This window comes from Penicillium lagena (assembly GCF_028827675.1).
Source record: "Penicillium lagena strain IBT 129212 chromosome Unknown utg000001l_segment0_segment0, whole genome shotgun sequence".
Classification (NCBI taxonomy): Eukaryota; Fungi; Ascomycota; class Eurotiomycetes; order Eurotiales; family Aspergillaceae; genus Penicillium; species Penicillium lagena.
Genome location: NW_026623222.1, coordinates 5,831,364 through 5,855,930, shown reverse-complemented (window position 1 = coordinate 5,855,930; position 24,567 = coordinate 5,831,364). Strand labels below are relative to the sequence as shown.

At 56.0% G+C, this 24,567-nt stretch overlaps 12 protein-coding genes across 12 annotated transcripts; 4 read left to right on the top strand and 8 right to left on the bottom strand.

Moving 5' to 3' along the window:
- Nucleotides 1–198: 198 nt before the first annotated feature.
- Nucleotides 199–1,635, bottom strand: N7510_002586 (caspase family protein; the record flags this gene model as incomplete). The annotated part of the gene is made up of 4 exons (XM_056974513.1): nt 199–224; nt 273–442; nt 503–1,307; nt 1,359–1,635. The coding sequence occupies 4 exons, from the start codon at nt 1,633–1,635 to the stop codon at nt 199–201; spliced, it is 1,278 nt and encodes a 425-aa protein (XP_056839630.1).
- Nucleotides 1,636–2,289: 654 nt separating this feature from the next.
- Nucleotides 2,290–4,280, top strand: fbx15 (F-box domain protein; the record flags this gene model as incomplete). The annotated part of the gene is made up of 2 exons (XM_056974512.1): nt 2,290–2,502; nt 2,559–4,280. Coding segments are annotated over 2 exons (1,935 nt in total), but the record flags the coding sequence as incomplete, so codon positions are not given.
- Nucleotides 4,281–4,780: 500 nt separating this feature from the next.
- On the bottom strand, nt 4,781–6,251 carry N7510_002584 (DUF3712 domain-containing protein; the record flags this gene model as incomplete). Its single annotated transcript, XM_056974511.1, has 3 exons — nt 4,781–5,454; nt 5,505–5,929; nt 5,992–6,251. The coding sequence occupies 3 exons, from the start codon at nt 6,249–6,251 to the stop codon at nt 4,781–4,783; spliced, it is 1,359 nt and encodes a 452-aa protein (XP_056839628.1).
- A 367-nt stretch (nt 6,252–6,618) lies between these two features.
- N7510_002583 (oxygenase MpaB family protein) lies at nt 6,619–7,710 on the top strand (the record flags this gene model as incomplete). Its single annotated transcript, XM_056974510.1, has 1 exon — nt 6,619–7,710. The coding sequence occupies one exon, from the start codon at nt 6,619–6,621 to the stop codon at nt 7,708–7,710; it is 1,092 nt and encodes a 363-aa protein (XP_056839627.1).
- A 196-nt stretch (nt 7,711–7,906) lies between these two features.
- On the bottom strand, nt 7,907–8,311 carry N7510_002582 (uncharacterized protein; the record flags this gene model as incomplete). Its single annotated transcript, XM_056974509.1, has 2 exons — nt 7,907–7,951; nt 8,003–8,311. 2 exons carry the CDS (start codon nt 8,309–8,311, stop codon nt 7,907–7,909), a joined length of 354 nt encoding a protein of 117 aa, XP_056839626.1.
- A 1,961-nt stretch (nt 8,312–10,272) lies between these two features.
- On the bottom strand, nt 10,273–10,862 carry N7510_002581 (uncharacterized protein; the record flags this gene model as incomplete). The annotated part of the gene is made up of 2 exons (XM_056974508.1): nt 10,273–10,704; nt 10,761–10,862. The coding sequence occupies 2 exons, from the start codon at nt 10,860–10,862 to the stop codon at nt 10,273–10,275; spliced, it is 534 nt and encodes a 177-aa protein (XP_056839625.1).
- A 486-nt stretch (nt 10,863–11,348) lies between these two features.
- On the bottom strand, nt 11,349–12,842 carry N7510_002580 (indoleamine 2,3-dioxygenase; the record flags this gene model as incomplete). Its single annotated transcript, XM_056974507.1, has 2 exons — nt 11,349–12,503; nt 12,552–12,842. The coding sequence occupies 2 exons, from the start codon at nt 12,840–12,842 to the stop codon at nt 11,349–11,351; spliced, it is 1,446 nt and encodes a 481-aa protein (XP_056839624.1).
- Nucleotides 12,843–13,490: 648 nt separating this feature from the next.
- N7510_002579 (IscS subfamily cysteine desulfurase) lies at nt 13,491–15,221 on the bottom strand (the record flags this gene model as incomplete). Its single annotated transcript, XM_056974506.1, has 2 exons — nt 13,491–13,913; nt 14,109–15,221. 2 exons carry the CDS (start codon nt 15,219–15,221, stop codon nt 13,491–13,493), a joined length of 1,536 nt encoding a protein of 511 aa, XP_056839623.1.
- Nucleotides 15,222–15,733: 512 nt separating this feature from the next.
- N7510_002578 (amphiphysin) lies at nt 15,734–17,080 on the top strand (the record flags this gene model as incomplete). The annotated part of the gene is made up of 3 exons (XM_056974505.1): nt 15,734–15,917; nt 15,973–17,004; nt 17,058–17,080. 3 exons carry the CDS (start codon nt 15,734–15,736, stop codon nt 17,078–17,080), a joined length of 1,239 nt encoding a protein of 412 aa, XP_056839622.1.
- Nucleotides 17,081–17,644: 564 nt separating this feature from the next.
- On the bottom strand, nt 17,645–18,799 carry preB (alpha-factor pheromone receptor STE2; the record flags this gene model as incomplete). The annotated part of the gene is made up of 1 exon (XM_056974504.1): nt 17,645–18,799. One exon carries the CDS (start codon nt 18,797–18,799, stop codon nt 17,645–17,647), a length of 1,155 nt encoding a protein of 384 aa, XP_056839621.1.
- An 895-nt stretch (nt 18,800–19,694) lies between these two features.
- On the top strand, nt 19,695–21,641 carry N7510_002576 (uncharacterized protein; the record flags this gene model as incomplete). The annotated part of the gene is made up of 4 exons (XM_056974503.1): nt 19,695–19,745; nt 19,794–19,902; nt 19,961–20,199; nt 20,253–21,641. The coding sequence occupies 4 exons, from the start codon at nt 19,695–19,697 to the stop codon at nt 21,639–21,641; spliced, it is 1,788 nt and encodes a 595-aa protein (XP_056839620.1).
- A 446-nt stretch (nt 21,642–22,087) lies between these two features.
- N7510_002575 (uncharacterized protein) lies at nt 22,088–23,511 on the bottom strand (the record flags this gene model as incomplete). The annotated part of the gene is made up of 2 exons (XM_056974502.1): nt 22,088–23,400; nt 23,469–23,511. 2 exons carry the CDS (start codon nt 23,509–23,511, stop codon nt 22,088–22,090), a joined length of 1,356 nt encoding a protein of 451 aa, XP_056839619.1.
- Nucleotides 23,512–24,567: the final 1,056 nt, after the last annotated feature.

The following is a 24,567-nucleotide window of genomic DNA, read 5'->3' as shown; positions in this document are numbered from 1 at the left end:
TCGGTACTAGTCCATACCAGAATTCTCTCTTCCGACACCAGTGAATTTAGCATATTTTATCAATGCGCATAGATGGAAGCCTGGTCCCTGACTCTCGACCCCAGCCACCGTTGCACAAATTCTCGGGGCTCTGGCTGCGGCTGCGGGCATTGCAATTCTCCGGAAAACTCCCTGATAATGTGAAACATACTGCATTAATTACATCACAAAGCGCAGGTTGGTGTCTAATCTTCGAGTCAGCTGGGGTCATGATGGCACCGCAGGTCGCTTACCAATGGGATGGCTGCAGCTGAGCTGCGGCTTCTGGGTGTATTTCCCATCGAGCTCTGATCGGATGGTGTTCAACAGTTGTAAGTAGCTCTGCTGCGGCCACTGCTGCAGCGATTTGATAAAGGCCCAGCTCAAGGCGCCCCGCGCCTGTCCGTCCTGAAACGTATCCGCCCTAGTGGTGGGGGGACGGTGAGTATGAACTAGCCTTCTGGTTATGGAGGAATGTACTTACGACGTCTGGGTGTCCTTGGACCCCGAGAACATCACCACATCGGCAGGCGAGGTCTTGGTCTGGAGAGTGCGCTCGCGTGCAGATCCGCCGTTGGCGGCTTTCTTGAAAAAACCAATGGCCGTCGACGCGACACTAGACAGATCACCCTGTCCGTACGAGGTCAGCACACTGAATAGGTCCTGGGCGGCCTCCTTGGCCAGATTCGGCTCCTTCAGTATTCCCTGTGTGGAGTAGATGTACGGCAGGTCCAACGCCGTGCCGGAGTGACAGGAGTCAAAGATAGCTGTTAGTCGTACACCAGGCCGCAACGGGCGGACCATAATCGCATGCATATCGTCGTCCACAATGTGGCCGGCTACGCGGTAGTCGACCGGGTAGATCACATCGTCGTACCCGTCGTCTTCGTCACCGTCCAGGTCTGGCGTACGACCGCCGTGGCCGGAAAAGTGGACAAAGAGTGAGTCATGCGGCTGTGCATCCCGGACCAACCACTGCATGGCACGGATAATGTTGGCCTTGGTTGGGATGCTCATGGGATTGCGCTGGTCGTCGGTGAGAATGACCATATCCTCTCGACGATATCCGAAGCGCTGGTTAAGGAAAGTCGACATGTTGGTGACGTCGTTGATGCATCCGTGCAGCGAACTAGGCTGTCCATAGTAGTTGATGCCAATTAGCAGAGCCTTACGGCGGCCCGTACAGAGTGAATACTGGAACTGGTAGTTGGACGGCGCCCCCGCACCAAAATGTTGGTAGCCCTGGGGCGGGCGCGGCGGCAGATTGGGTGATGAGGTCCGGGGTGGTTCTAGTATGGTCCTGTTAGTTTTGACTGCGCCACTTGAGGGGAGGAGCATACCATAGCGAGGAGCGCCTAGATACTGATGGGGGGGTGGCGGTTGCGGCGAGGGCGGATGGCCGTACGGCGATGGAGGTGGTCTGGCATGAGCCGGAAGGGGATAGACACCAGGAGGGTAGGGACTCGGAGGAGGTCCCTGTGGTGGCGGATAGGGCGAATGAGGGTGCCGGTGATATGGCGATGGCGGGGGCTGGTAGGGCTGAGGCGGATGCCATTGCGGGGGAGGCTGTTGGGGAGGACCATCCCACCGGGGCGGCCCTGGCGGCGCATAATACATCAAGAATAAGACCAGCAGGATGCGATTTCTAGCAAGACGAATAGTCGCATGGCGTGGGAAAGTTCACCAGGCTGGATGGTACACTGCGGCTGACAGGTGGGTCGCACAAAACAGTTGTGAGGGCCGAAGTCAGTGCCGGAGCCGGAGGGAAAACACGAGTGTTCCGGAAGAGCCGTCGCCGGGTTGGCCTCAAGGTTGCGTGGTCCCGGAATCCAGTGAGAGGGGACGTTCACGCGTTCCTTGTGCGTAAACAAAGCGTCGTCGTATACTTGTAGGCAGCGACAAATGACCGGGCCAATCAAGGACTGCTGACAGTCCCGTGACCGCCATGAACTGCGAAGAGGAGACGGAGGAGAACAGTATTAATTACCCAGTCCAGCGTACCAGTAGTCGTGTATACCTCTCTGGATTTGTGGCCACCAGACTCTAACAGGTTGCAGTGTTGGTTTTCAGCCGCATTCTCAACATCCGCCGTTCCAGAGGTCGTAGGGTAGGGCGACCCCCGGTCCGGTTAAGCAGAGCCGCACGCTGGCCCCAAGACCGCCCGAGCGCCACACGGATACTGCGTGACCGGACATCGACGAGGCTCTGCACCCGGACGATAATTTCGAATGAGGCTCAGCTGGCCCGTCATTCATTAACCCCTCCCTCAGTGCGCCAGACAGATCGATAAGACAATGCCCGCCTTTCGTCTCCCTGCTCTCTGCAATGACGGCGTTCCCGCCACGCTTGGATTCTCTCCCCTTCGATGTTTTTTATCAGATCGCGACCTCGCTGGATGACCGTGACCTCATCCACCTGGGTCGCACGAGCAGATCCCTTCATACGTCCACCACCAGTGATCTAATTGCTCGCAAAACGGTCGAGGTAAACAAAACCGCCTCCGAACATGTCCCCCATCTCCAGCTGACACGGTTGCGTAGAATGTCTTGCTACACAGCAAAGAGGGTCAGGCCGCTGCGGCAGCCCAGGCTGGCTTTCGCAAGGCTGTTGGGCACCGGTTCGACATTCACGAGGCGGTGGCGACTGCCTCGCCGTATTCTGTTTCAGTTCTAGCCTATGGGGCGGATTTTCTCTACCACCAGGGCGTACTCTGCTATCGCGTGCGCCAGGAGATCCGGGTTCTGGACGTCCATGGTGTCGCCCACCAGGAACGCGTGCTAAACTTGCGGGATGTGATTCCCCGCCTGTTGGGTTCAGGCTCGGGAGCAGAGACACAAGTGTCGCTCCTCCACTATAACGATGGAATCCTGGTCTTCCGATTGCACGGAGCTGCACCGGATGACTCGCTGGTGGCTATAGATCTCGAGCCCCGTGCAGACAGTAATACAAAGCGCCGGCGGCTATTGCTCCACCGGCGTGTACCTCCATCCATTCCAATCGTGGTGCGTCACAGTCGGTCGTACCTCTGGTACGGGGTGTTCACGGCGATGGGCAGCTCGGAAGGTGTCTGGTCTATCGTTGGGATAAACTTGGCAACAATGGACAAGACCGAGTGTGCCCTGCCCAGCGTCATTGCTGGGGATCTCGGTCAGACGCTGTGTTTCGAGATGTATCAAGATCACCTCTACGCGATCTCAACCCAGTCTCAGCTGGATGTCGAGGAGGACTTCTCATCTTTCTACTATTGGATCTGTCTCACACCAGGCCACCAGGGCCGCCCGTGGTACGGCCGTCTCTGGCGCCGCGAGCACCGCGAGGGCCCGATCAATGAGATGTGGACTGACCTCTCTGTGCGCACCGACGAGACTACCGGCCGGCCGGTCATCCTCGAGTGCCGCCGTGAGTGGCGGGATGGCAAGAGTGAGAATCATCGCACTTACTACACACAGTCTCTTCCTAGTCCCTCCGAAGCGTTAGCCAGCCTCCCCCAGCGCTTTTTCACGGCCTCCTCCGACACCTCAGACTCAGACAACTTCGATGACCCCCTTCTCAAACCCTTTGCTGTCAACCCCCAGCCCAACGACCAGCGGCCCGAAAAACGGCTGCGTCGACATTATCACCCCGAATACGAGCCGGGCTCGAACCCTGCGAAGCGGCATGACTTTATTGCCGCTCGCACAAAACACCGTGGTTACCATCTAGCGGGAGCTACCTTCGTGGACTTGGTCAACGACCCAGCACCACACGCTGACGGCGTGCGGCCACGCGATAGGCTGCGGTTGCGGGCCATTTCTCGGAAACGTAAGTGTCCAGTTGATGAGGTTGGCGAGGAGGGGCCTCAGGGTTTGCTGTTCCAGCCAACGCAGACCGACGCAGACGGTTGTCCAGTCGATGGCTCTGAAGAGAGGTATATCTCTCGCGGCATGCACATGTGGCCTGCCGATGACGCGCCCGCTGCGCTTCACCAGCTCCTCTGTCCCAACCCTAATGCTGGCTCGGTGCGTGCGGTCTCTGATGACCGCTCACTACTCTACTCTGTCTCCTGTGAGGGTTTGCCGCCAGACCACCAAGCCCTAATTCTCATCAGCTTCGACCCATCTATTCGCTTCCCCACTATGACCTCTCTCCGCACTCTTCAAACACCTCCCTTAGGGCCTCTTTGTGCTGCAGATCCACCTCAGCCTTCACAGCCTACTTCTTCTGGTGTGCATGAAGCGCCGGCTTTGTACCTTGCTCTTCGCCGAGGATATTGGCTGCGTTGATTGGTATAAATCATCTAATAGTGACATGAGCAAACGTATTGCTCGAAGGTGCATAGTAATTGCTGGGTAATAACATACCACTAGCTTCAATATAATCCATCAAAATCAATCCGATGAAGCACCTATATGCAAAGCCCCAAGACTAGCACACACATAAGGGACAACTCCGCTGCAAAATGTATATGTAATTGACAGATGATATCATCAAGATGCTAGTTATATGTTTATGTATTATTATCTTCTGTACCGTCTTCCCAGGATCGGGCATGCAGCATCCGCTCGCCTTTCTATATACACAACACGCGAGCTCTACGCACGCAGCCCTCACTCAGGGAGTCGGATGGACAGGATTATGAACAGTAACGACCCCTATGAACTAAAGACCATACCAGTGGAACAAAAGAAATGAAAAACTCCGAAACTCAATCAGCCTCGGGCAAGGGGAATCACAAAAAGGGTCGTCTCGGCATCAGCGGCGCATCCTGACAGTCAAAATGCATTTACGGCTCTCCTGCTGTACTCTTCGAATACAGATTGGCCAGAGTGTCGATCATTGCATCGCGCTTGATTGGGTGCTCGTTTTTGAAGGTGTCGCGTACGGCCACGTTCTGCTTCAGATGAGAGGCTAGGCTGGTAGTGTTGAGTGAGCCCAGCATTCCGCCATTGCTGTCGCTGTTGCTCTTGAAGTCCTGGCCAATCTGCGTGAGATTCAGGCCGCCGTTGTGGGTGAGATGATGAATTGTGTTCTTCAGGATGTCGGCGACGCCAACCACGGCCGTCAGGGGCAGGTCGTGCATTGCCTTGGTGTAGTATGGCACCTCCGTGCCGTTCCAAACCACGGATCGTGTGATGGTTTTCAGGGCGAGAGTTCCGTTCTTGAGGGCCGCGGCTTGCGACTTGAGCACCTCGGACAGGTGGCCCAGCACGGTGGACAGGTCGAGGACGCCATTCAGGGGGAAAGTGTTGTTCCCAGGCTTCAGCTCAACGTCGGTCAGCGTGGCATTGCCAATGATCAGGTCGCCGCTGTAGATGTCCAGCACAATGGTGCCGATCTGGAGAGTCAGCACTGACGGATTGGGAAGCATTGCGTTGCCGATGAGATTGGTGCCATCGGCTTTTGGCTTCAACAGGAGTGCACTGTCCGAGATGGTGAACCCCTCAAATTTGTTGAGCGCTGCAGGACGGTCAGTATCTGTGTAGGGTTGAATGCACAGTAGAACTCACTGGGAGAGACAATGGTCTTATCCATGACGACGTGGGATTTCAGAACACCGAGGTACGAATTGGTCTCGCCATGAACGGACAGCCCGGCTGCCTTTTCGAACACCACATTGTGGACATACTGGTCCCAGGTGCTCGCGTTGTGAATGGTCTCGTAGTGATTGGTGACGCCCAGGGAGGTATTGCCCCTGATGGTTTGGCCCGGGATGGTGATATCACCCCAGTAGTTCTGGGCCCCGAGGTCGCGCACGAACAGGTTGAGCGTAATGGGTTCAATGCGGACGGGCAACGCAATCTTCAGGTCCAGCGCAGACACCAGGGTCAGAACGATCGAATCCGGCTTGGGCTGCATGACAGCCGCATTGACCAGCAGGAGGTCGGACTTGTTGACCACGAGCTGCGAAATCGCGGGAATGCAGATGAGGAAGCTGATCACGGAATGGTTAGTTCATCGTGATGGGACGGATTAGGGCTCCATCACGCGACTCACAAGATAGGTAGGAAAATCGCGAGGAAAATGACATTGCCGACCAAATAGACACACCAAAAGCGTTTCCAATGGCGCTGCAGTTTCTCCTTGCGCTTGAGCTGCCGTGTCTCCAATGACAGGCCGCCGGCCGACGTAACATGCTCGAGCTGGGAGCTGTCGTCGACGCCCTTGGCAGGCAATGGCCCGCGATGCAGGCCTAGGGAGTATTTGGCATCATCGGAGCTCAGATATGAAGGCCGGTCGTCGATAGTCTTGCCCATGGTGACGGTCTGGCTGTCCAGCGGAGGAGAGGGGAGGGAGGAAGCCAGAAATGGGCTGGGGAGGGTATATGTATACACTAACCAATGGACTTGAGCCGAACTACTACCAAGCGAACAAGAGAGAAAAAAAGCCCCCCGTCATTTTTTAGCAAATAATGCTCGGGGAACTGACTTCCTCTTTCTTCGCCCCGTCGTCGATAGTTACGGTTAGTCCGGGGGACCAGGGACTGTGGTGGAACCTGTTAGTGTCGGAGCAGGCTTCCCCTGTATGGCCAGACCCACGACCAAGCCCAAGCCCCGGTGCCCAAAGCGGCCGCGATCAGCAGCTTGGGAGATGGCGATCTACTGCGAACCGCGGCTAGTCGTCATGCTCGAGGGTAGAGGATTCATTCACATGGGCACCTTCGCTTGGGCGGAGCTCGGGCGCACGAGGTACGCCAGTCCGGATTTTTTTTGTTTCTGGAGTCCGGGGTGTCGGGAGGGTGGGGGCTTGCCAGATGAGGATTCTCCTTCTTTTCTCGTTATATTCTCACGCCCCCAAGCCAGCCCTCAGTTCTACAGCGTACTGATCACTATTGTCGACATGGCCAATGTCTCGAACCCCCCGTCGCCCCTGACCTCCCAGGAGGGCAACGAGGCTTACCACATCACCAGTGACTCCAGCCGCCTACACGCCCTGGAGCAGCTGGAGATTCTGCCTCAAATCCTGCAAGAGGGTATCCTGTTCGCGGGATCTGGAGCAGCACTCTTGCTCCAGGCGGCCATGCCAGCGATGCGAGAGAACAATTCCGGCCCGGACGCCCTGGCAACGGAGCTGCTGGATGCTCTCCAGGCGCACATCAGCTACATCTCTTGCCTGGTTTTTGGCAGCCGAACCGAACGCAAGACGCTCTTAGACATGCTGCACCGCGGCGAGGCACCGCTCATGGGCGGCAGCCGCTCGAATCGGTTCGCCGACCAGCCCGACCTTCAGATGTGGATGGCCGCCACGCTCTACGCCACCTCGACCGACTTCTATCAGCGCGTGTACGGACGCGTCGATTACCGCACAGCTCAACGCGGCTACAACGAGTTCACCCTGCTGATGAATTGCCTGGGCATTCCCTCAGCCGCTTGGCCGCCAACGCGGCAGGCCTTTTGGACGTACTGGGACGATCAGGTTTCCCGACTCAGCGTCTCGCCGGACGCTGCCCGTTTTGCGCGCGACATCCGCGAGAGCAAGGACATGCCGCCGTGGGTGCAGCGCATAAAACCATTTCTGCGCTCGGTGACGATCGAGATGCTGCCGCCGCAGCTGCGTGACGGCTACGGCCTACACTCAACCACCACCACACGTCTTTTGTACCGCACGTGGATGGGCTTTTCCGTGGCGGTCTACCCGGCCATGCCGACCAAGATGCGCTCGTACCCGCTGCGCTTCTATCAGGACCGTCTCCGCGAGAAGCTGAATGTTGTATGAGGACGGACGGGATGGCAATTTTGTGTGTTTCTGTATATACCCAAAGGCGTGACGAGATAATGGAATATTGTAATCAGATTTTTTTTTATTTTTTTTTTTTTTTGGATTTGTATGTACACTCTGCTCCATGTTGGCCAATTATTACTATATCAACACAAGACTCCCAAGTCGTTAATTCATATCCCGAGTCACCCATCTAGGTGAAAATAGTGCCGAGAAGCTGGGACACATCCGCAACCAACTACAGACGCGGTTAGTTTGAGAGAGTGAGGGCGCCAGACCAAATACATACCGGAGTGGCATCACCGATCAAAGTGGTCGTGTTTTCCACGAATTGCGCGGTCAGGAGAGTGTGTGCGTTGTTCAGGATATCCTGCAGGATGTTGAGGTTGTCGTCGGACAGCAGCTTGGCCGCGTTGCCGATGATGGTGTCGAGATTGTCGATATTCGTTTGAGTGAGCAGGCCCTCCGCACTGCTCAGGAGCTCCAGCAGTCCCGTGGATGGCTCAGGGGCGGGCGCAGCGACAGGGTTGGGCCGGGCCTCAGGGGAAGCCAGGGCCAGCGGCGCCAGGGCGAGGAGGAAAATCGGACGGAATTGCATGACTGTGGTGATGATTCTGTTGTTGTCCGGGGTTGTAAAGAGAGAGAGTCAGATCATCCGGGCAGCTTTTTCTTCCTCGCCATCAAAGTCTTATACGAGAAAGGGGCGGCGCAGGAATGCCCCCACTTAATCTAAGCCAGAATCCTTGGGTAGCAAGCCGCTAGGTTAGCTAGCACAGGCCGTTTGCCCGGGCCATTGTCAGGCCCACTACAGGGGAATTCTGGCAGCTGGGTCGCGGGTGCTAGAGGAGACTAAAATGGCCGAGGTCGATCGCGATCTCCCATGTGAATCCATTATTGGTGGCCCCGGAAAAGTTCTCGCTTGCAACAGCCAAAAAAACTAAGCAGCGGCTCTCCGCATCTCCACCAGACTGACCCCGGACGAACCCCGAACGGTAAAAGATCAGCCACAAGCAGACAATCCCCACCCGTTCGGGTTAGAACAGGACGCCACCCATAGATAACAAGAATTGGCCGAGCATTTCATGTGATGCTCTCGTTGCAGTGACATATCCGATGGACTATAGCGGCCAGAGCCGTGGGGTGAGTTCCGCAATTCTTGTGGCCAGGCCGGGGTATTCTGGTCTCGTTCCCCTCTTCCAACTGGTTTCCCGAGACCGTTTTCATGGCAGGATGTGCACGACTCCACATAACTAGGCCACGTCCACCATCCTCTCCCCACCGACAGACCGAGGTGGATGGGCGACAGACCAATCGGGGATGAGACAAATACCATCACATTCACCATCTGAAGACTGTGGTTTTCTTGATGAAAATCGAGGAAGACAGAAAGTTCATGCATGGCTTACCATAGAAACAGGTTTGCTTAACCTGAGAGCTTGTAACTTCCTGTTCAGGAGCTTGATGATAGGCTCGATCGTATGTATAAAACTACTACATACGGTGGTGTATTCTCTACAAAGAGTCCATCATCGCATGTGCTTGTAACTACTACTGCCTACAACGAAAATAAAATAAAAATATTTGAATGTTGGCGGGTTATTCCTGGTACCATCTATGGATTCGTCGTAATTCTGTGTCTTGCTCTCTCTGTTTCTCTTGACTCGTGTACGCGTTGTTGCGTGGTGTTGTGCATCCTTCTCCTTTGCTTTCGATGCTATATCCTCCAGCCGTAGCTGGAGGCCCTGTTCTGTTTCTCATCGCTGCATTCCATCCTTGACATGATAGTAACATCCAGACCTCCGGTCTTCGGCGCTGCTCCGAAAGCATCTATTTCCTGTTATTGGTCTTTGGTTAATCTGGAAACGGGTCACCGATCCAGACATATGCAAGATACCACGAGCTCTCTGTTGCTGTTGCAAAAGAAAGGCTACGAAGACTCGAGGTGATCAGCCAAGCGGCCACTCTGGGGTTGCCTTGATAAAAGGGTGCTTATGCCGTCTCTGGTCATGGGAGAAGTCCAAATCATCGGCCTCATATGCTACCTCCAGATCCGATACTTTCACCCTAGCCGGGGTCGCTAGTTGATCATTCCAGACACCTTTGCGAAAGTCCTAGACAGTGTGACATTTGCGGGTTAGACCCTTGAGTATCGGCGTGAGTCTGGATACCTTGGCTGCTCCGCTGTGACATAGTGGGCGTCTCTGGCCAAGAATGCAACGGCTGGGACCGAGGTCGCTTAGTTGGCCCCAGGATCAGCAGAGTCAGATGCATATCGATCGGATGCGCGAAGCGGAGATGCAGGTAGTCGACAAGCGAGATGCCAGTATTGCACCCTCGCAGTGATCGTCGCGTTGATCAGCCGTATGTAAATTAGGGCCAACGGGACAACACCAAGAAGACTCTAGAGGGGCATGCTACTAAGACGAGATAATGATTAAATGCAAGTGTAAAGCAAGGTCAATGACCGTTCAAATTGGATATCATAGTACAAGCCGTCGTAACAATCATATCAACCCATCGAATCCCGAAATTCCATCACTGTGCTTCCCGGGACAGAATCTACTGGCCGCCCTTCTTCGCCATATCAGCCTCCGCACCGCGCTGTCTCACTTTCCCTTCGTCATGCATATCGCGCCACTTCTGTTCTTCCTCGCGGTCGCCCACAACGGCAGCCTGGATGCCACCAACGGTGCCCTGCGCGCGGTCCGCGATACCCTGGCCCCAATCCTTAAGCTGACCCTTTGCCTCAGCCTCCTTGCCCGCAGCATTCTGCTCAACGCCCGCACGGCGCAGGTTCTCGTTTCCGATCATGTTTCCCACGGCCTCCTTGGTCGAGCCGACGGTCTGATCCCATGAGGCAGAGCTGCGGCTGGGATCGTCTTTGGCGGTTGCGCCGGTGTTGGGGTCTGCGGTGAAGGGACCCAGTTTGGCAGCTGTGTGCGAGGCAGCGTGCTCGTCTTGGGCTTTCTGGATGTTCGCATCGGCCTGGTTCTGGAGGGGAGTTAGTAGCCGTGGAAGGAGAGTGAAGAAAGAACGAGGGTAATTACCTGGGTGGAAGAGTCGCCCGTCACGGCGCCCATGGCACGCTGGGCCATACCGGTGGCCTGGTCCACGTAGGACTGGAGAGTGGAAGAGTTGCCGTCAGACATGTTGATCGTAGATAGATTTAAGTTGGTAAGAGTAGAGGGATCGAGTTGGTAACGTAGATGTCAAGGTAGATGGATGAGGAGTTGGAGTTATAGTTGTAGGAGAAGAACTCCGGCCAAGATGAACAGTACTTATAGCCAGAACAGCACCATTGCCACTTCCAAGGCACCTTGTTTATTTCTGGAGAAACCGTGATCGATGACATCATAGCGGTGATGTCACTCATTCCCGACGCGCGGCGAAAGCAAAAGAAGCTTCGAGGAATATTCTAGAGGAACAGCCACATGGATCTATAGTATACAGCGGCGAGGATAATGATTTAAGTGGCAAAACGTTGAGTCTATTCTGTAATCGTAATCTTTCGTGTCATCCCTGAACGCCATACTTTCCCACTGCGCCTGGCTCGAAAGTCACCAATCCACCCAGTTCAAATGTAATAACACGCTGAACAGAAAAAAATAAGAATAGAGAAACATAGAGCTGTCTCTTCACCAATGGCAGATGCCTCCTTCACTGTCGTCCGCGGTCCAGGTGCCGCAGAGACCCACCACTTCCAGATGGCCGTCTGGATGTTCTCCGACTTTACTCAATGCTGCTGAGATAGCATCGGCGGGACCATTGCTCAGCAATCGTCGCGCCCATGCATCAATGGCCGGTTCTCCCGTTTCGTCCCGCGCCTGTTTCAGGAAAGGGATGAGTGCCGTGCCGCCCGTCCCTCGCAACTTCTTACTGTCTGGGGGAGCAGCTGTAGCCAGGTTCGTGGCCTCGGGGCGGCGGCCGGGACTAATGGATTGTGAGGCACGTCGCGCACTCCGCGAGGGCACGATAATGTAACGCGAGACGATCTGGATGTGCTTGTCGCGCATTGCGCGCAGCATGGCCAGACAGGCATCGTAAGCCAGTCGCAAGGCAGGGTCGCTCCGCCGGGCCTCCACGTACTCCCGGAGGTTGGCCACGGAATCGATATGCTCCAGGAACCGGCGGTGCGGCCCGGGCATGTATGCGCGCATCTCGTGGATAAAGTTGTGTCGTGATTTCGGGCCATCATCATTCGCAGCTTGGTCGTTGCGGGATACCCCCGTGGGTCGATGCTCCACTCCCAGGATGATGTCGAAGAACTGAATCAGCGAGCTTTGTGCATTGCTTCCACCGCCGTATTGGCGGTATTCCGGGACACCATGGCCATCATCGTACAGCAATCCCTTGGGCAGGCCGGCATCGGCCATGTTCTTGCTGCCAGCCAGATATGGTCGGATACGGTGGTAGAAGATGTACGGATCACAGCTGTCGTACATGCGCTGCAGCAATCCGCCAATCTCATCCAACATTTCTGCCAATCGTTCCAGGCAGTCCGTTACCAAGCGGGTGTCCCCGACTCGCGCAGCCGCAATAGCCCGCAGCATCAGCGGGATGGACGGAGCGCCCCGGGCCTCGATGGCGACGGAGACCAGATAAAACCATTGTTCATCGAGGGATCCGGTGAATGTATGCAGGCAGGCGAGGTTATCCAGGTCGTCGGCTGGCTCGTCGGCGAATATCGGCTTGTAGTTCCAGAGAACCGTGCCCGCGTATGTCGCAACTGGGGGTACTTCCAGGTGCTCACAGACTTTGAATAGAGGTACTGTTAGTTGAGGAGGAATTTTCTATTCACCATTAGCATTTCGTTTTCCATCTGTTCAAAATGATCATACCTCCGCAGGCCGGTCGCCACTCCACACATATCCGTGCAATATGAAAACCAACACCACATATGCCCTCCGCCATTCTGCATCCGTGTGTAGATGTGACGTGGAGAGAACGGGCAAGCGATCCACCATCGACCGCAGGCGTTTGCTCAAGATGAGCGGCTGCAGATTCTGGACGATGGCCTCCCACTTGGCGTAATAAGGGTCTGGGAGAACTTCCAGCGGCGGTTCCGGTGAGAGGAAGCCATGAGCCAACGAGATGCCGTAGTCGGTCGGCGAGGGAATTGGAGGCAACATGTTGGAGAAATAAAAAGAAAGAAGAGTAAGAGGAGAGAGGTCGACGGAATAGGCAAGAGGCGGCACGTGCCCGTCAGTCGTTGCCACCAGTCATGAAACAGACCAGCAATGATAAGATTAGATGAGCGTGTGATAAAGATGAAAGCAGGAAGTGATGGAAGAGAGAGAGAGACAATGGAATAGTTAATCGAAGTGTCCGGGGAAACCTTTCACTTATTTGGGTCCGGAGCAGAACGGAAGCGGGTGATCATGGGAAAACGTTATTTATCAATCACTATTTCTAAGCAGGAAGTATCGGCCGGTGGGAGGGGGAAAAAAAGAATACTACAGGCTTGGCCCCGACTCGGACCGCGGGTCATTACATATTGTTGGTTAGGTCCGATATAGGACCGGAAGAATATGGTCGTCGTGAGTCGTGTCGTCCAGTTAGTCTCTCGTTTGGGTCTGCGGTGAACGGATGATCGACAGGGCGCTCGATCGGGTAAATTCTGCTACTTGGGGAATAACCGAGGATGGACTAAAAAGTGGCAATTTGTGGTTCATTCTGTACAGTATTTCGGGCAATGCATGAAGGGGGGTGTAGTAGTTGCTAGTTATTACAGAAATCCAACGCCGAACGGAGAGGGTTGCTTTTTCTCGAGAATCAAATCAGTGCTGGCTCCACTCGATCGTGTTCAGATCAATGCCCTCCTGCACCAGCTCCCACAGCGGGCTCAGTTCCCGCAGGAAGTGCACGCGTTCCTGCACCGCCTTGAGCACGTAGTCAATCTCCGCATCGGACGTGAATCGCCCAATGCCGAACCGGATGCTGCTGTGCGCGCTCTCGTCGCTGCTGCCCAGGGCACGCAGCACGTAGCTAGGCTCGAGCGAGGCGGAGGTGCAGGCGCTGCCCGAGGACAGTGCAATGTCCTTCAGCGCCATCAGCAGGGACTCACCCTCCACGTAGGCAAACGAAATGTTCACGCAACCGGGGTAGTGGTGCTCGGGGTCGCCATTCAGCGTGGTGTGCTCCATGGCCAGCAGTCCCTCGCTCAGACGCTTCGACAGGCGGTCGATGTGCTTGGTGTCGTACTAGACTAACTGTCAGTATGGCTTGTTCGAGGTATTGCAGCAAGCATTTTGGGTTCATCTGGCTCATCACCCCTGCGGTTTGCTTCATCGACGCAGGGCACATACCCGATGGGTATGAAGCTACCGCCCACGCATCTCGGCTATACTTTTCGCAGTGTATAATCACGGCCAACAGAATAAGAGAATCGGACTTACTTCCATGTCCTGACTGGCGAGTCGGCACGCTTCGCCGAACCCCACAATCAGATGCGGCGCCAGCGTTCCACTGCGCAGGCCTCGCTCCTGGCCACCGCCAGAGATGATAGGATCAATACGAACACGAGGGCGACGACGGACGTAGCACGCGCCTATGCCCTTGGGGCCGTAAATCTTGTGGCTGGAGATCGACATCAAGTCGATGTTGAGCTTGTTCACATCCAACGGAATTTTGCCGAAAGCCTGCGCGCCATCGGTATGGAAGAAGACTTTCTTCGACCGGCACAGCCGACCAATCTCCTCCAGGGGCTGGATGACACCAATCTCATTGTTCACGGCCATGACGCTGACGATGCAGGTCTCCGGGCGCAAGGCCGCCTCCAGGTCCTCCATGCGAATCAGCCCGTTGCTCTGGACGGGCAAATAGGTCACCTCGAAGCCCTCATCTTGCAGGTGACGACAGCTGTCGAGCACACACTTGTGCTCGGTCTGGGTAGTGATGATGTGCTTCTTCTTGCCGGAGCGACCGAAAAACCGCGCCACGCCCTTCAAGCTCATATTGTTGCTCTCCGTCGCGCCGCTGGTAAAGATAATCTCCTTGGGGTCGGCTCCAATCAGCTTGGCGACATGCTCACGCGCCTTTTCCACTGCCTTATCCGTTTCCCAACCGTAGGCGTGCGTGCGCGAGTGCGGGTTGCCATAGATGCCGGTGAGGTAGGGGAGCATGGCGTCGAGGACGCGAGGATCGAGTGGCGTAGTTGCTTGCATATCGAGATAGATGGGCCGGGTGCCCTGGTCCATGACAGTGGCCTGCTTCAGGATGCCGGCCGAGGGACTCATCGCGGTATCCCCGGAGACCGCCGATCCGGGCAAGTCGACATTCTGGGGCGCGAGGCCGGTCTTTTTCATGAAGGACTTCTGCTCCTCCTTGATGGCGGTCTCAACGTTGACCTGGGCCTGTCCGGCCTTGGTTTCGGTCACATAGGACCGATTGGTAGCGCGGTGCATTGCGGTGGCAATGGGTCGGGAGAAGGGCACCCTTTGGCCGGAGGAGGCCAGACGCCGGGAGCAGGCGCGGGATGCCTGTCTCCAGGCAGCGGGAGCACTCGACATGATGAATATGATGATGCTGTTGTTGTTGGATTGGTTGTGTCGAGCGGAAAACTGGAAGACACAAGGCCGGGCTTTGGGTTATGTTATCTGATCTCGGCTCGGGGTTTTCTTCCCTGGGTTAGTCCGGTGGGTTGGATGCCTGAGGATGCTTTTCGGTGCCTGAGGCAGTCCTCGGGTCCTCGTTACCTGTACCGTACGTACCTAGGCACCGAGCAGGGTCAACCCGCAAGTGCCGAGCACAGTTACAGGGAATAATTCTGCTCAGGCTACCAGGATAATAATCATAATCATAATTGCCCAATCACCAATTCAGCTGCCTATTATAGTGAGACTATTCCAGATGCTTGATCGCTGCGCCACAACCTTCCAAGTCCCGCCCGCCACAGGCATCATCGTCGCATCCTAGCAAATGTCTTATGTCATAGAAGAGATCCCCAACTATTTTCTTGCTTCCTTCCCTTTCTCCATCACACTCTCACGCACTCTCACTCCCACACTCGCCTCCCATCACCATGAGTTTCAAGGGCTTCCAAAAGAGCATCGCGCGCGCCCCGCAGCAGTTCAAGGTCAAGTTCAACATTGGCGAGCACTCCTCGGATGCCGTCTACTCCGACGCCGAGCGCCGCTTCCAGGAGCTTGAGACCGAGACCAAGAAGCTGCACGACGAGTCCAAGAAGTACTTTGACGCCATCAATGGTATGCCCGGCCCTGGATCCCACCCTCTCACCTCCCACTGACATCCGTCTCCCAGGCATGCTGAACCACCAGATCGAATTCTCTAAAGCCATCGCCGAGCTGTACAAGCCCATCTCCGGACGTGCCTCCGATCCCAACTCCTACCAATTTGAGGGCAACCCCGAGGGCATCCAGGCCTGCGAAGACTACGAGGTCATCGTGCGCGAGCTGCAGGAGGCGCTCCGTCCGGAGCTGGAGCTCATCGACAGCCGGATCATCAGCCCGGCTGACCAGCTGCTCGAGGTGATCAAGGTGATTCGCAAGGTCGCTGTCAAGCGCGACCACAAGAAACTCGACTACGACCGCCGCACGGCCACCCTGAAGAAGTTGGAGGAAAAGAAGGACAAATCCCTCAAGGATGAGAAAGCGCTGTACAAGGCCGAGAACGACGTCGAACAAGCAACCCAGGAGTACAACTACTACAACGATCTGCTGAAGGAGGAGCTGCCCAAGCTGTTTACCCTCGAGGCCGAGTTCATCCGCCCGCTATTTCAATCCTTCTACTATATGCAACTTAACGTCTTCTACACCCTGCACGAGCGCATGCAGGGCATGCAAATCCCCTACTTCAACCTGGACCTGGATGTCGAGGAGGCCTTTGAGCAGAAGCGCGGTGATGTGAAGGAGCGTACCGAGGCCCTCAGCATCGTCCACTTCAAGACCAAGGGAACTGTTCGTCGTTCGGACTCAAAGCTCAAGCCTGGCCTGCGCGGGTCGGCGGACATCAAGGGCTCGATTAACCGTGCCCGCTCTTCCTCCACCACCGGCAGCCCTCCGCCGCCGTACTCGTCTGCTGGCAGCCCCAACAGTCCTTCCGGTGCCTTTTCTGACGCAGCCAAGAGCAAGGGTGCTCCGCCGCCACCACGGGCGAAACCCTCGCATCTCAGCCGCCCGGCTGAGACCGTGACTGCGTTGTATGACTACGAGGCCCAGGCTCATGGAGATCTTGGTTTTTCTGCCGGCGATGTGATCGAGATTGTGCACCGTACGGATAATCAGAACGAGTGGTGGACGGGTCGGGTCGATGGCCGCGAGGGCCAGTTTCCAGGTGAGTATGCACCAACCTCTCTTGAAATTCGCCCAACTAATGCCTTCCTTCAGCCAACTATGTGCAATTGAATTAGCATCGGGTACTGCGGTTCTTTCTTCCAGGTTGTTATTCTATCCTTTCTTTCTTTTCCTCTGGGCTGCTTCCGGCACATGTGCTGTTATACATAGAGCGTTCCGTCTGTAAATATTCCACCATTCTTAATTTGATTCGCTGCCTCAGTGCGGCTTTACCACTTATTCACTTCCGTCTCAAGTACCGGCGACTTGAAACGAAAGCTCTCCTTTGTCTTGTGACGCCTCATCAACCCCGATACCTCGTTTGGCGACTCAAGGACATCGGATACAGTATGCACCTCTAATATTCTGCGAAGACCATGGCAGAAATGGCACGAGAAGCGAAAGCTGCGTGTATTAACTAACTATGCGATTGTTCTCTCGCTTGCGCCGGATACAATTCAGAAATCTCCGAGTACAAAAATGATAAACCCTCGGAGAGGATAGGATAAGAGGATAGAATAAAGACAAATGAAACGAAGTGTAAGCAAGCATGGGTCTCGACCATGGGAATGAAAGAAGAGAAAAGGATGGTGCGAGCCAGATACAACCATGCTATGCTACAGATCCATACCACTATTCTTTCAAACCACATCATGGTTCCTGCGAACGCTCTCAACCGAGATGTCATGCTCAACAGCAATCCCATACTGGATCTCTGACTCCGTCGACTTGGCGCTCAACGGCTGATCCGAGTAGCACAAGGTCTGCGCCGCGGTGCTGCTGGACCTATCCGATTCCGTGGGTTTGCGGGGCACGGTAGTGACGGTCGTGTTCGTGTTGGCGGTAACACCAAAGGCCAGGGCCTGCCAGAGGTTGCGACGGCCATGGTGATGATTGCCCGTGCGGCGAGTATGATGGTCGAGGGTAGCACCGGCCCAGATTGAGGAAAGAGGAAGTGAAATGGTGACGAGGGTGAGGACGTTGGAGGACAGTTCTGGGACGGTGATGGCGTATTGCAGGATCGAGAATATGGCCGGCACCGCGAGGGTCTGGCAGCCCATGACAAAGATGGCTTTCATGGGCCCGAAATCACGTACGCCCAGCCGGTTACGCTGCTTGATAGCGTAGCCCAGCTTGGTGACAAACACCGCGCAGAAGAAGCAGATGCTGACCGTGATGACGATATTGGTCGCGCTCTCCAGCCACCAGACTGGCGCGGTGCTGGCTGCCATCATAATGTACACCGAGTTCTCGACCATCCAGCCCATGCGGAATCCAATTGGCACCAGTGCCATCAGAATCGACACGCCCAGAAGAGCACGGCGGTAGCGACGGCGCAGAGTCGCGCACACGACCTGGACTTGCATGACCAGCGACACCTGAACACAGATCACCAGCAACGTCTCGAGAACGACGGAGATGATGGCAATGGCGTATGCGCTCGGCGGGACGGCAGAGTAGTCATAGGAGAAGTATGGGTAGACCTTCTCAAAGCCGGTCGAGAAGTGAATCGTCTCAAAGAGCAAACGGAGGATGTTGAACATCAGCGCCAGGCCGTTCAGGAGGAACACTGCAGAGCCACGCTTCTCGGGCCGGGTCAACAGCAGCAGAATGACCAATAGCACGATGGAAGCGCCCAGCTGGGAGCCGTAATTGATGCAGACGCGCACATTGTACTGGACGAACTCGTCCAGCATGTCGATGGGCACGGGGAACGAGGTGCCATTGGCGTAGTGGAAGATGACGTTCTGCGTGTACGGGTTGATCATGTTGCCGGACTTCGAGGACGAAATCATAATGAAAAAGAAAGAAAGGATAGATGCAGCAGGATCAAGCAAACAGCATCCGGTCAGAAAAAGAGATCTGTATAAGAACAGATTGCATGTCGCGCGACACTGGCAGGTCTCGGAGGAGAGACGTAGTAGGCATGGTGAGTGAATGAGCCGAAACAGACAATGTATATGGGAGTCTTGAAGTCAACGATTCAGTGTCAGACAAAGGGAGATCTCGCTTTTGTGGTGGAGGTAATAGCGTGGATTGTGGCGAGGGAGAACAATACGAAGGGTTCGGGAGAACAATATCCAGACGGGAAGGCCAGAGCCACACGTCGGAAGGCCCAGACTGGTTTCCGGAGGCAGGGGTGAAGGGACAGGTCTGGCCACACAGAGCTCATGCTGTTCGACGGGTGGCGGCTGTAGGTCTGTCCTCGGTTAGAGAGCCAGTCGACTTGGTTCATCATAGGATCGTGTCCCGTGGCGAAGGTTGACTCAGAAGCTCTTCTCTTAATCCCAGGGCAGAGATGGCCCACTCGAGGGATGAGTATGCCTCGCACAGTAAATACTGAGCTCTTCGAGAGCAGTGGAGGAATTGGAGGTTGTATGCTATATCCAGCTACGGAACATGGGTTATATTGAATATGATGGCGAAGACCCTTTGGTAGTGGCGGACTTATAGATCACCAATATATATCGCAGGAACCAGCTGGAATAACCAGCATCGACCCGAGTGAGAATCATAAACTTCTTTAACGTCAATGAAATCCAATATCTTGACATATCGCATAATCATCAATGCGATAGCCATTGGCGGGCAAGGAACTACCGCCTAGTATACCTCCTACCTTCGCCAAGCGGTTGCGGGGAAACATAGGCTAGGCATTCGCCCGACCTTCCACTTCCTCCGCAACCCACCATGGCCGTCCCCCAGCGGACGCTGACCTGGCTGTACAGCGTCCTCACCAAGGTGGAAATATATTCTTGCTTCCGTTCGAGCGCAAGCTGACCTCTGCAGGATCACTACGACCCCCAACAGACCTACCACGATCCCAATCGCTCCTATCACGACGTTGCCAACGCGCTCGCCCAGTATCCCTCGCTTTCGCCCCGAACCGATGTATATAGTGAGTACACTGCTCACGAGATTCGCTACTAATGGCCCTAACTCCGTCCCCGTTCTAGCCTACGAAAATGGCTTCTCGGCGCTCCTCCTCCACCTCGTGGGCACCTTGCCTGTCGTCTTTCGCGGCACCACCTACCGATTCCCCATCGCGATGTGGATTCCCAATACCTATCCGCGCGACCCCCCGATAGTGTATGTGACACCAACACAGGATATGGCTGTACGGGTCGGACAACATGTGACGCTGGAAGGGCGCATCTATCACCACTACCTGGCGCACTGGGCGGAAGCCTGGGAGGTGGGCGTTTTTCGCTACTGGGAGCGTCTGCTTAAGACTAACCATGACTACAGAGGTCTACAATTGCCGACTTTCTTTTGATTCTCCGCGAAGTGTTCGCTAAGGAGCCACCGGTTCAGTATAGACAGCAGGGGCCGCCGCAGCCACAATCGTCGCAGACCAGCTCTCCGCCGCCGAGGCCGCCTTTACCACCTGGGGTCGGGTCTGCGACAATACAGAATCAGACGCCGCCGCCACAGTCTGCAGCCCAAACCCCCCCACAGCCGCCTCCGAAGCCCGGGGCCGCGCGCGAACCGCGAGACCAGCAGCAGCACCCACAACAACAAGATGTCGCTGAGCGATATCGATCCCCTCCTCCACTCCCACCAAAGGCACAGCCAGGCAGTATGGCCCCTTCCAGCCCTGGAAATGCCGCGCCTCCGTCGGGTGCACCTCTGCCGGGTCCTGTAGGCAGTTCGCTGAGTAGCCCTCATCGACCACCGCAGCCATCCGCCCAACCGAGAGGACAAACAATGTCGCCTCCGTCGCATCAAGGCCCGTTGTCATACCACCGAGATAGCGCTGGACCTGCCAGCCCTGGCTCTGGACCGAACATACCAGGTCAATTTCCTTATCAGGCAGGATTTCATGGTCCCCAGCCAGGTCCGTCGGCTCAGCCAATCCATCACCCCCCGGGATATCAACCTCGGCCTCCGCAGCAGCAGCCACCGCCGGGTGCCCCATATCCACAGAATTCTCCGCTCCCGCCGCATTACCAGCGTCCTCCGCCTGCAGCTCCAGCGCCCAAAACAGATGCCCCGGATCTCCTGACTTCACCGTTCGAGCTTGACCTCCCATCATTTGCCGCGGGACCTGCACCGCCGATCCCGCCAAACCCTGAGAAGGATGCACTGCTGCGCGCTGTCTCGCAGGCGTTGGCCGAGACATTAAGCACCAACGCAGCACGATCGGATACCGCGGCCCACTCCCTCATGTCCCAGTCCCAGTCCCTGCACGCTGCGCTGGCCACCCTGCAGGGGGAGGTGACGGGACTAAACTCTCTCCATGCAACTTTGCAGTCCAACACCGCTGTCCTGCAACAATCGCTCCACCGGGCCGACGCCGCCATCGCCGATGCAAAGGCCCGCTCCACCTCCGTCTCGAGCTCTGTCCCTGTATCAAGTTCGACTGCTGCCACAGCTACAGAGCCCCCAACAGGCCTACCTCCCATCGACGAAGTCCTCGTCGCACCCACGGTGGTAGGCAAACAGCTGTACGATTTAGTAGCCGAGGAACAGGGTATCCAGCAAGCCCTGTACGCTCTACAAGCCGCACTGGTCCGTGGCGTGATCGGGATGGATTCCTGGTCGCGACAGACACGCGGTCTAGCTCGTGAGGCGTTCCTGAAACGTGCCTTGATCCGCAAGATCGGGAGGGGTATGGGCTTGGAGAGTGCGACGTGAGAGTGGCCCAGGTATAGAGATTAGATCATGTTCGTCGTACAAGTATATACCCTTTTGTGCAGAATGAAAAGAATGGGACCCAACTCGAAATCGGGCTAAGTGGATGTTAGCTGGATCTGTTCTTCTGGTCATGTAGATTGTGATGATATCTCCGGATGTAGTTCTACTGTCTACGAGTCAACTTGGATAATGATGGTGCCAAAGACAAAATTCCATTTCGGACTCCCTCTCCACGCATGTCATCACTAACTGTACACGACACGCACGGTCGACGGAAGAGAAAAAAGAAACACCATATACAAACCAAATCGCGTCCATACATACAAAGAAACACAAGTGGTGTGTGTGAGGGGGAAGTGATTCTAACATCAACAACATCGACAATAACAAGGAAAAATCAAAAAGAGATCAGAAAACCATTGCGCCCGGAACCTTAAGATACTTGCTCATGAGACCTCATTCGCGTCGGAGAAGGGACTTTCGACTCGGTTTAGGGCGGGCTGGTTGTTTCGGCTTGAGCTCGCGCTGTGTCGGTGGCGGTGACCTAGTGTCGATCCGCTCTGACGCTTCAGGCCCGAGGACGTGGCCTCCATTGTGGAGGCCTGGTCACGAAAGGGACCAGCGTCTGTAGCCTCGAGTTCAGGGATCGTGGGGTGCGCGGGAGAGGGGGAGTGAGTGGGTGGTTGGGCGCCGTAGCTATTATCTTCATCGGAAGAATTGCCATCAAAGGTGGAAGTGTCGTGAGTGAATTGGCGGCTGTCGGGAGAGCTGGCACCGGACACGACACCGCTGGACGCTTCGGTCGTGGCGCTGTGGTTCGTGTCGGGTTTGCTTCCTTTCTTCTTCAGCGAGGCGCCGCGCACCATCACCGGCTTGGCCACCACAGAGCGCGCAACGATTGAGCTGCTCGAGGTATTGGCAGATTCCACAGTGTTGGATGAAGCAATTGCCCCGGCCTTGGCCAGTTGAGCTGGTGTGATGGCCGGCACGGCGGGGGCATCGGACGGTGTCACTACCACCGGCACTAAATTGCCTTGTGTGTTCGATCCTGGCGTGCTGGGGTTAGACGCGGTGTGAATGCTGACCACGTTGGCACGAGAGCGGGCGACCTGTTGGGCCGGCTGTGCGCTGACAATGGCGTCGCTGCGATAGATGGTCGTGGCGACACTGCTGCGCAGAGTCGGAGAGAAACTCTGGTGGCCGGTGGCTTGCGTCCAGGCCGAGTCGCGCAGATCACCGGGCATGAAGAAGTGCTGGTCGGGTGTGGCACCGGGCAGTGGCGGCACCGGAGGCACGAGCGAGGACGGCGTCTCGGGTGGAGAGCGGTTGGTGACACCGGGGATGTAGGCGATCTGGATGACGTTCGAGGCGCGCGTGAGAACAGTCGAAGCGATCGACTGCACAGACTTGCGCTGATCCCGTCGGGCGTCGAAGTCGCTGTTCTTTTCCGCCTCGCGCTCCTGGCGCTTCTTGCGGATGACAAACCACCAGATCAGAAACACGATGATACCCACGGCGGCCACGCCTGCAACCACACCGCCAGCAATGGCTCCGGTATCAGAGCCACCACCGCTGCTGCCTGAGTCTGAAGAGCTGCCTGAGGATGTATCGGATCCAGGGATCTTTTGGCAATACGTGCTCGCACATTGGTTGCATGTTTGAGTGATCATTTGGCACTGCGTGCCCTCGGGACAGGAGGGACATGGCGGAGCCGATGTTCCACAGGGCTTGCACTTGTCGACGGAGCGGCGCGTGAGGCCTGAATAGATTCATCGAGTCAGCGGTCGGGAGGCCATGGAGAGAACACGGGAGAACGGGGAAGCATACCATTCAGAGTCAAAAAGTCGCGATAAACCGGTTCCAGCAGCATGATGGGCGATAGGAGAGATATGAAATCACGATAGAGGATATAGATATATGCAAGAGAAAGGACCGATCAACGGTATGGTGAATGTGCACGACTCGGAAAAACAAGTCGAAGGCCAGGCGCGAGAGAGAAAACAAGAAAAGAGTGTGGGAGGCTCAATCGGCGTCAAGTCGTGAGCGTCCAGGCAAGATCATCAACTCCGAGCCGCAAAAATGGGCGTCGGATTGGGGAGAGGGAAAACGAGTGTCGGGGTGAAAGAGAGAAGCGTCGGCAGGGAAGAAGAAGGGGGTCTAGTGGAGGGTCATCCTCTGCGACCGTGGGTAGAAGTGGAGACGGGAAGGATCGAGTGCGGGCGGATCAGGGGAAGAGATTCTAGCACCGTGTCGACAGGGAGGATGTAGAGGATGGATGGGACAGTGACGGGAAGAGGGTGAAGAGAGGAAGACGAGAGCAGAGAAGGACAGATGAGTTGGGCGCTGACCGAGTCCGTGGGTTTTCTCCTGATGGGAAAAGAGGAGGTGCAGCAATCCGCACGGGCTGGGCTTCGCACCACGACCCGTTGGTTTCTAACAATAGGTTGCACGGCACGGCAGCGGCGGTCGTTCGTGGGAGGATTCGTGTATCGACTACGAGACTAGTCCTCGTCTTCTACATTCTATCATGGACGGACTCCTCGCTCCTCCCATCCTCCCCTGTTCGTTATACTCCGAGCCTGCTTGGGTGTGGCAGCAGCCCAGGGCCGTGGTGGTTGGTGGTCGAGGGCCTGGACTCCCGGATTATCCTGGGCCCGAAATTAACGACCACGCCCGGCCGGACCTGACTCAGCCAGGTCAGGTGACCTAGGCAGAGGCAATCATCACACCGCAGTGTCTCACCCCAGCAAGGCTGAGAGGACCCTCGGCCGTGGCATGGCTCTGGGTGGCGGGCCCGCCGGCCGCCCGGCAGGATTCTGCTGAGACAGATTGGATGTATGTGTGCTGACATGCCATCGAATCTGAAGAATGCGGGTGCGTTGGCGCGTTTCACTAGTGGGTGGTGGAGCGGGAGGGAGGGAGCTAG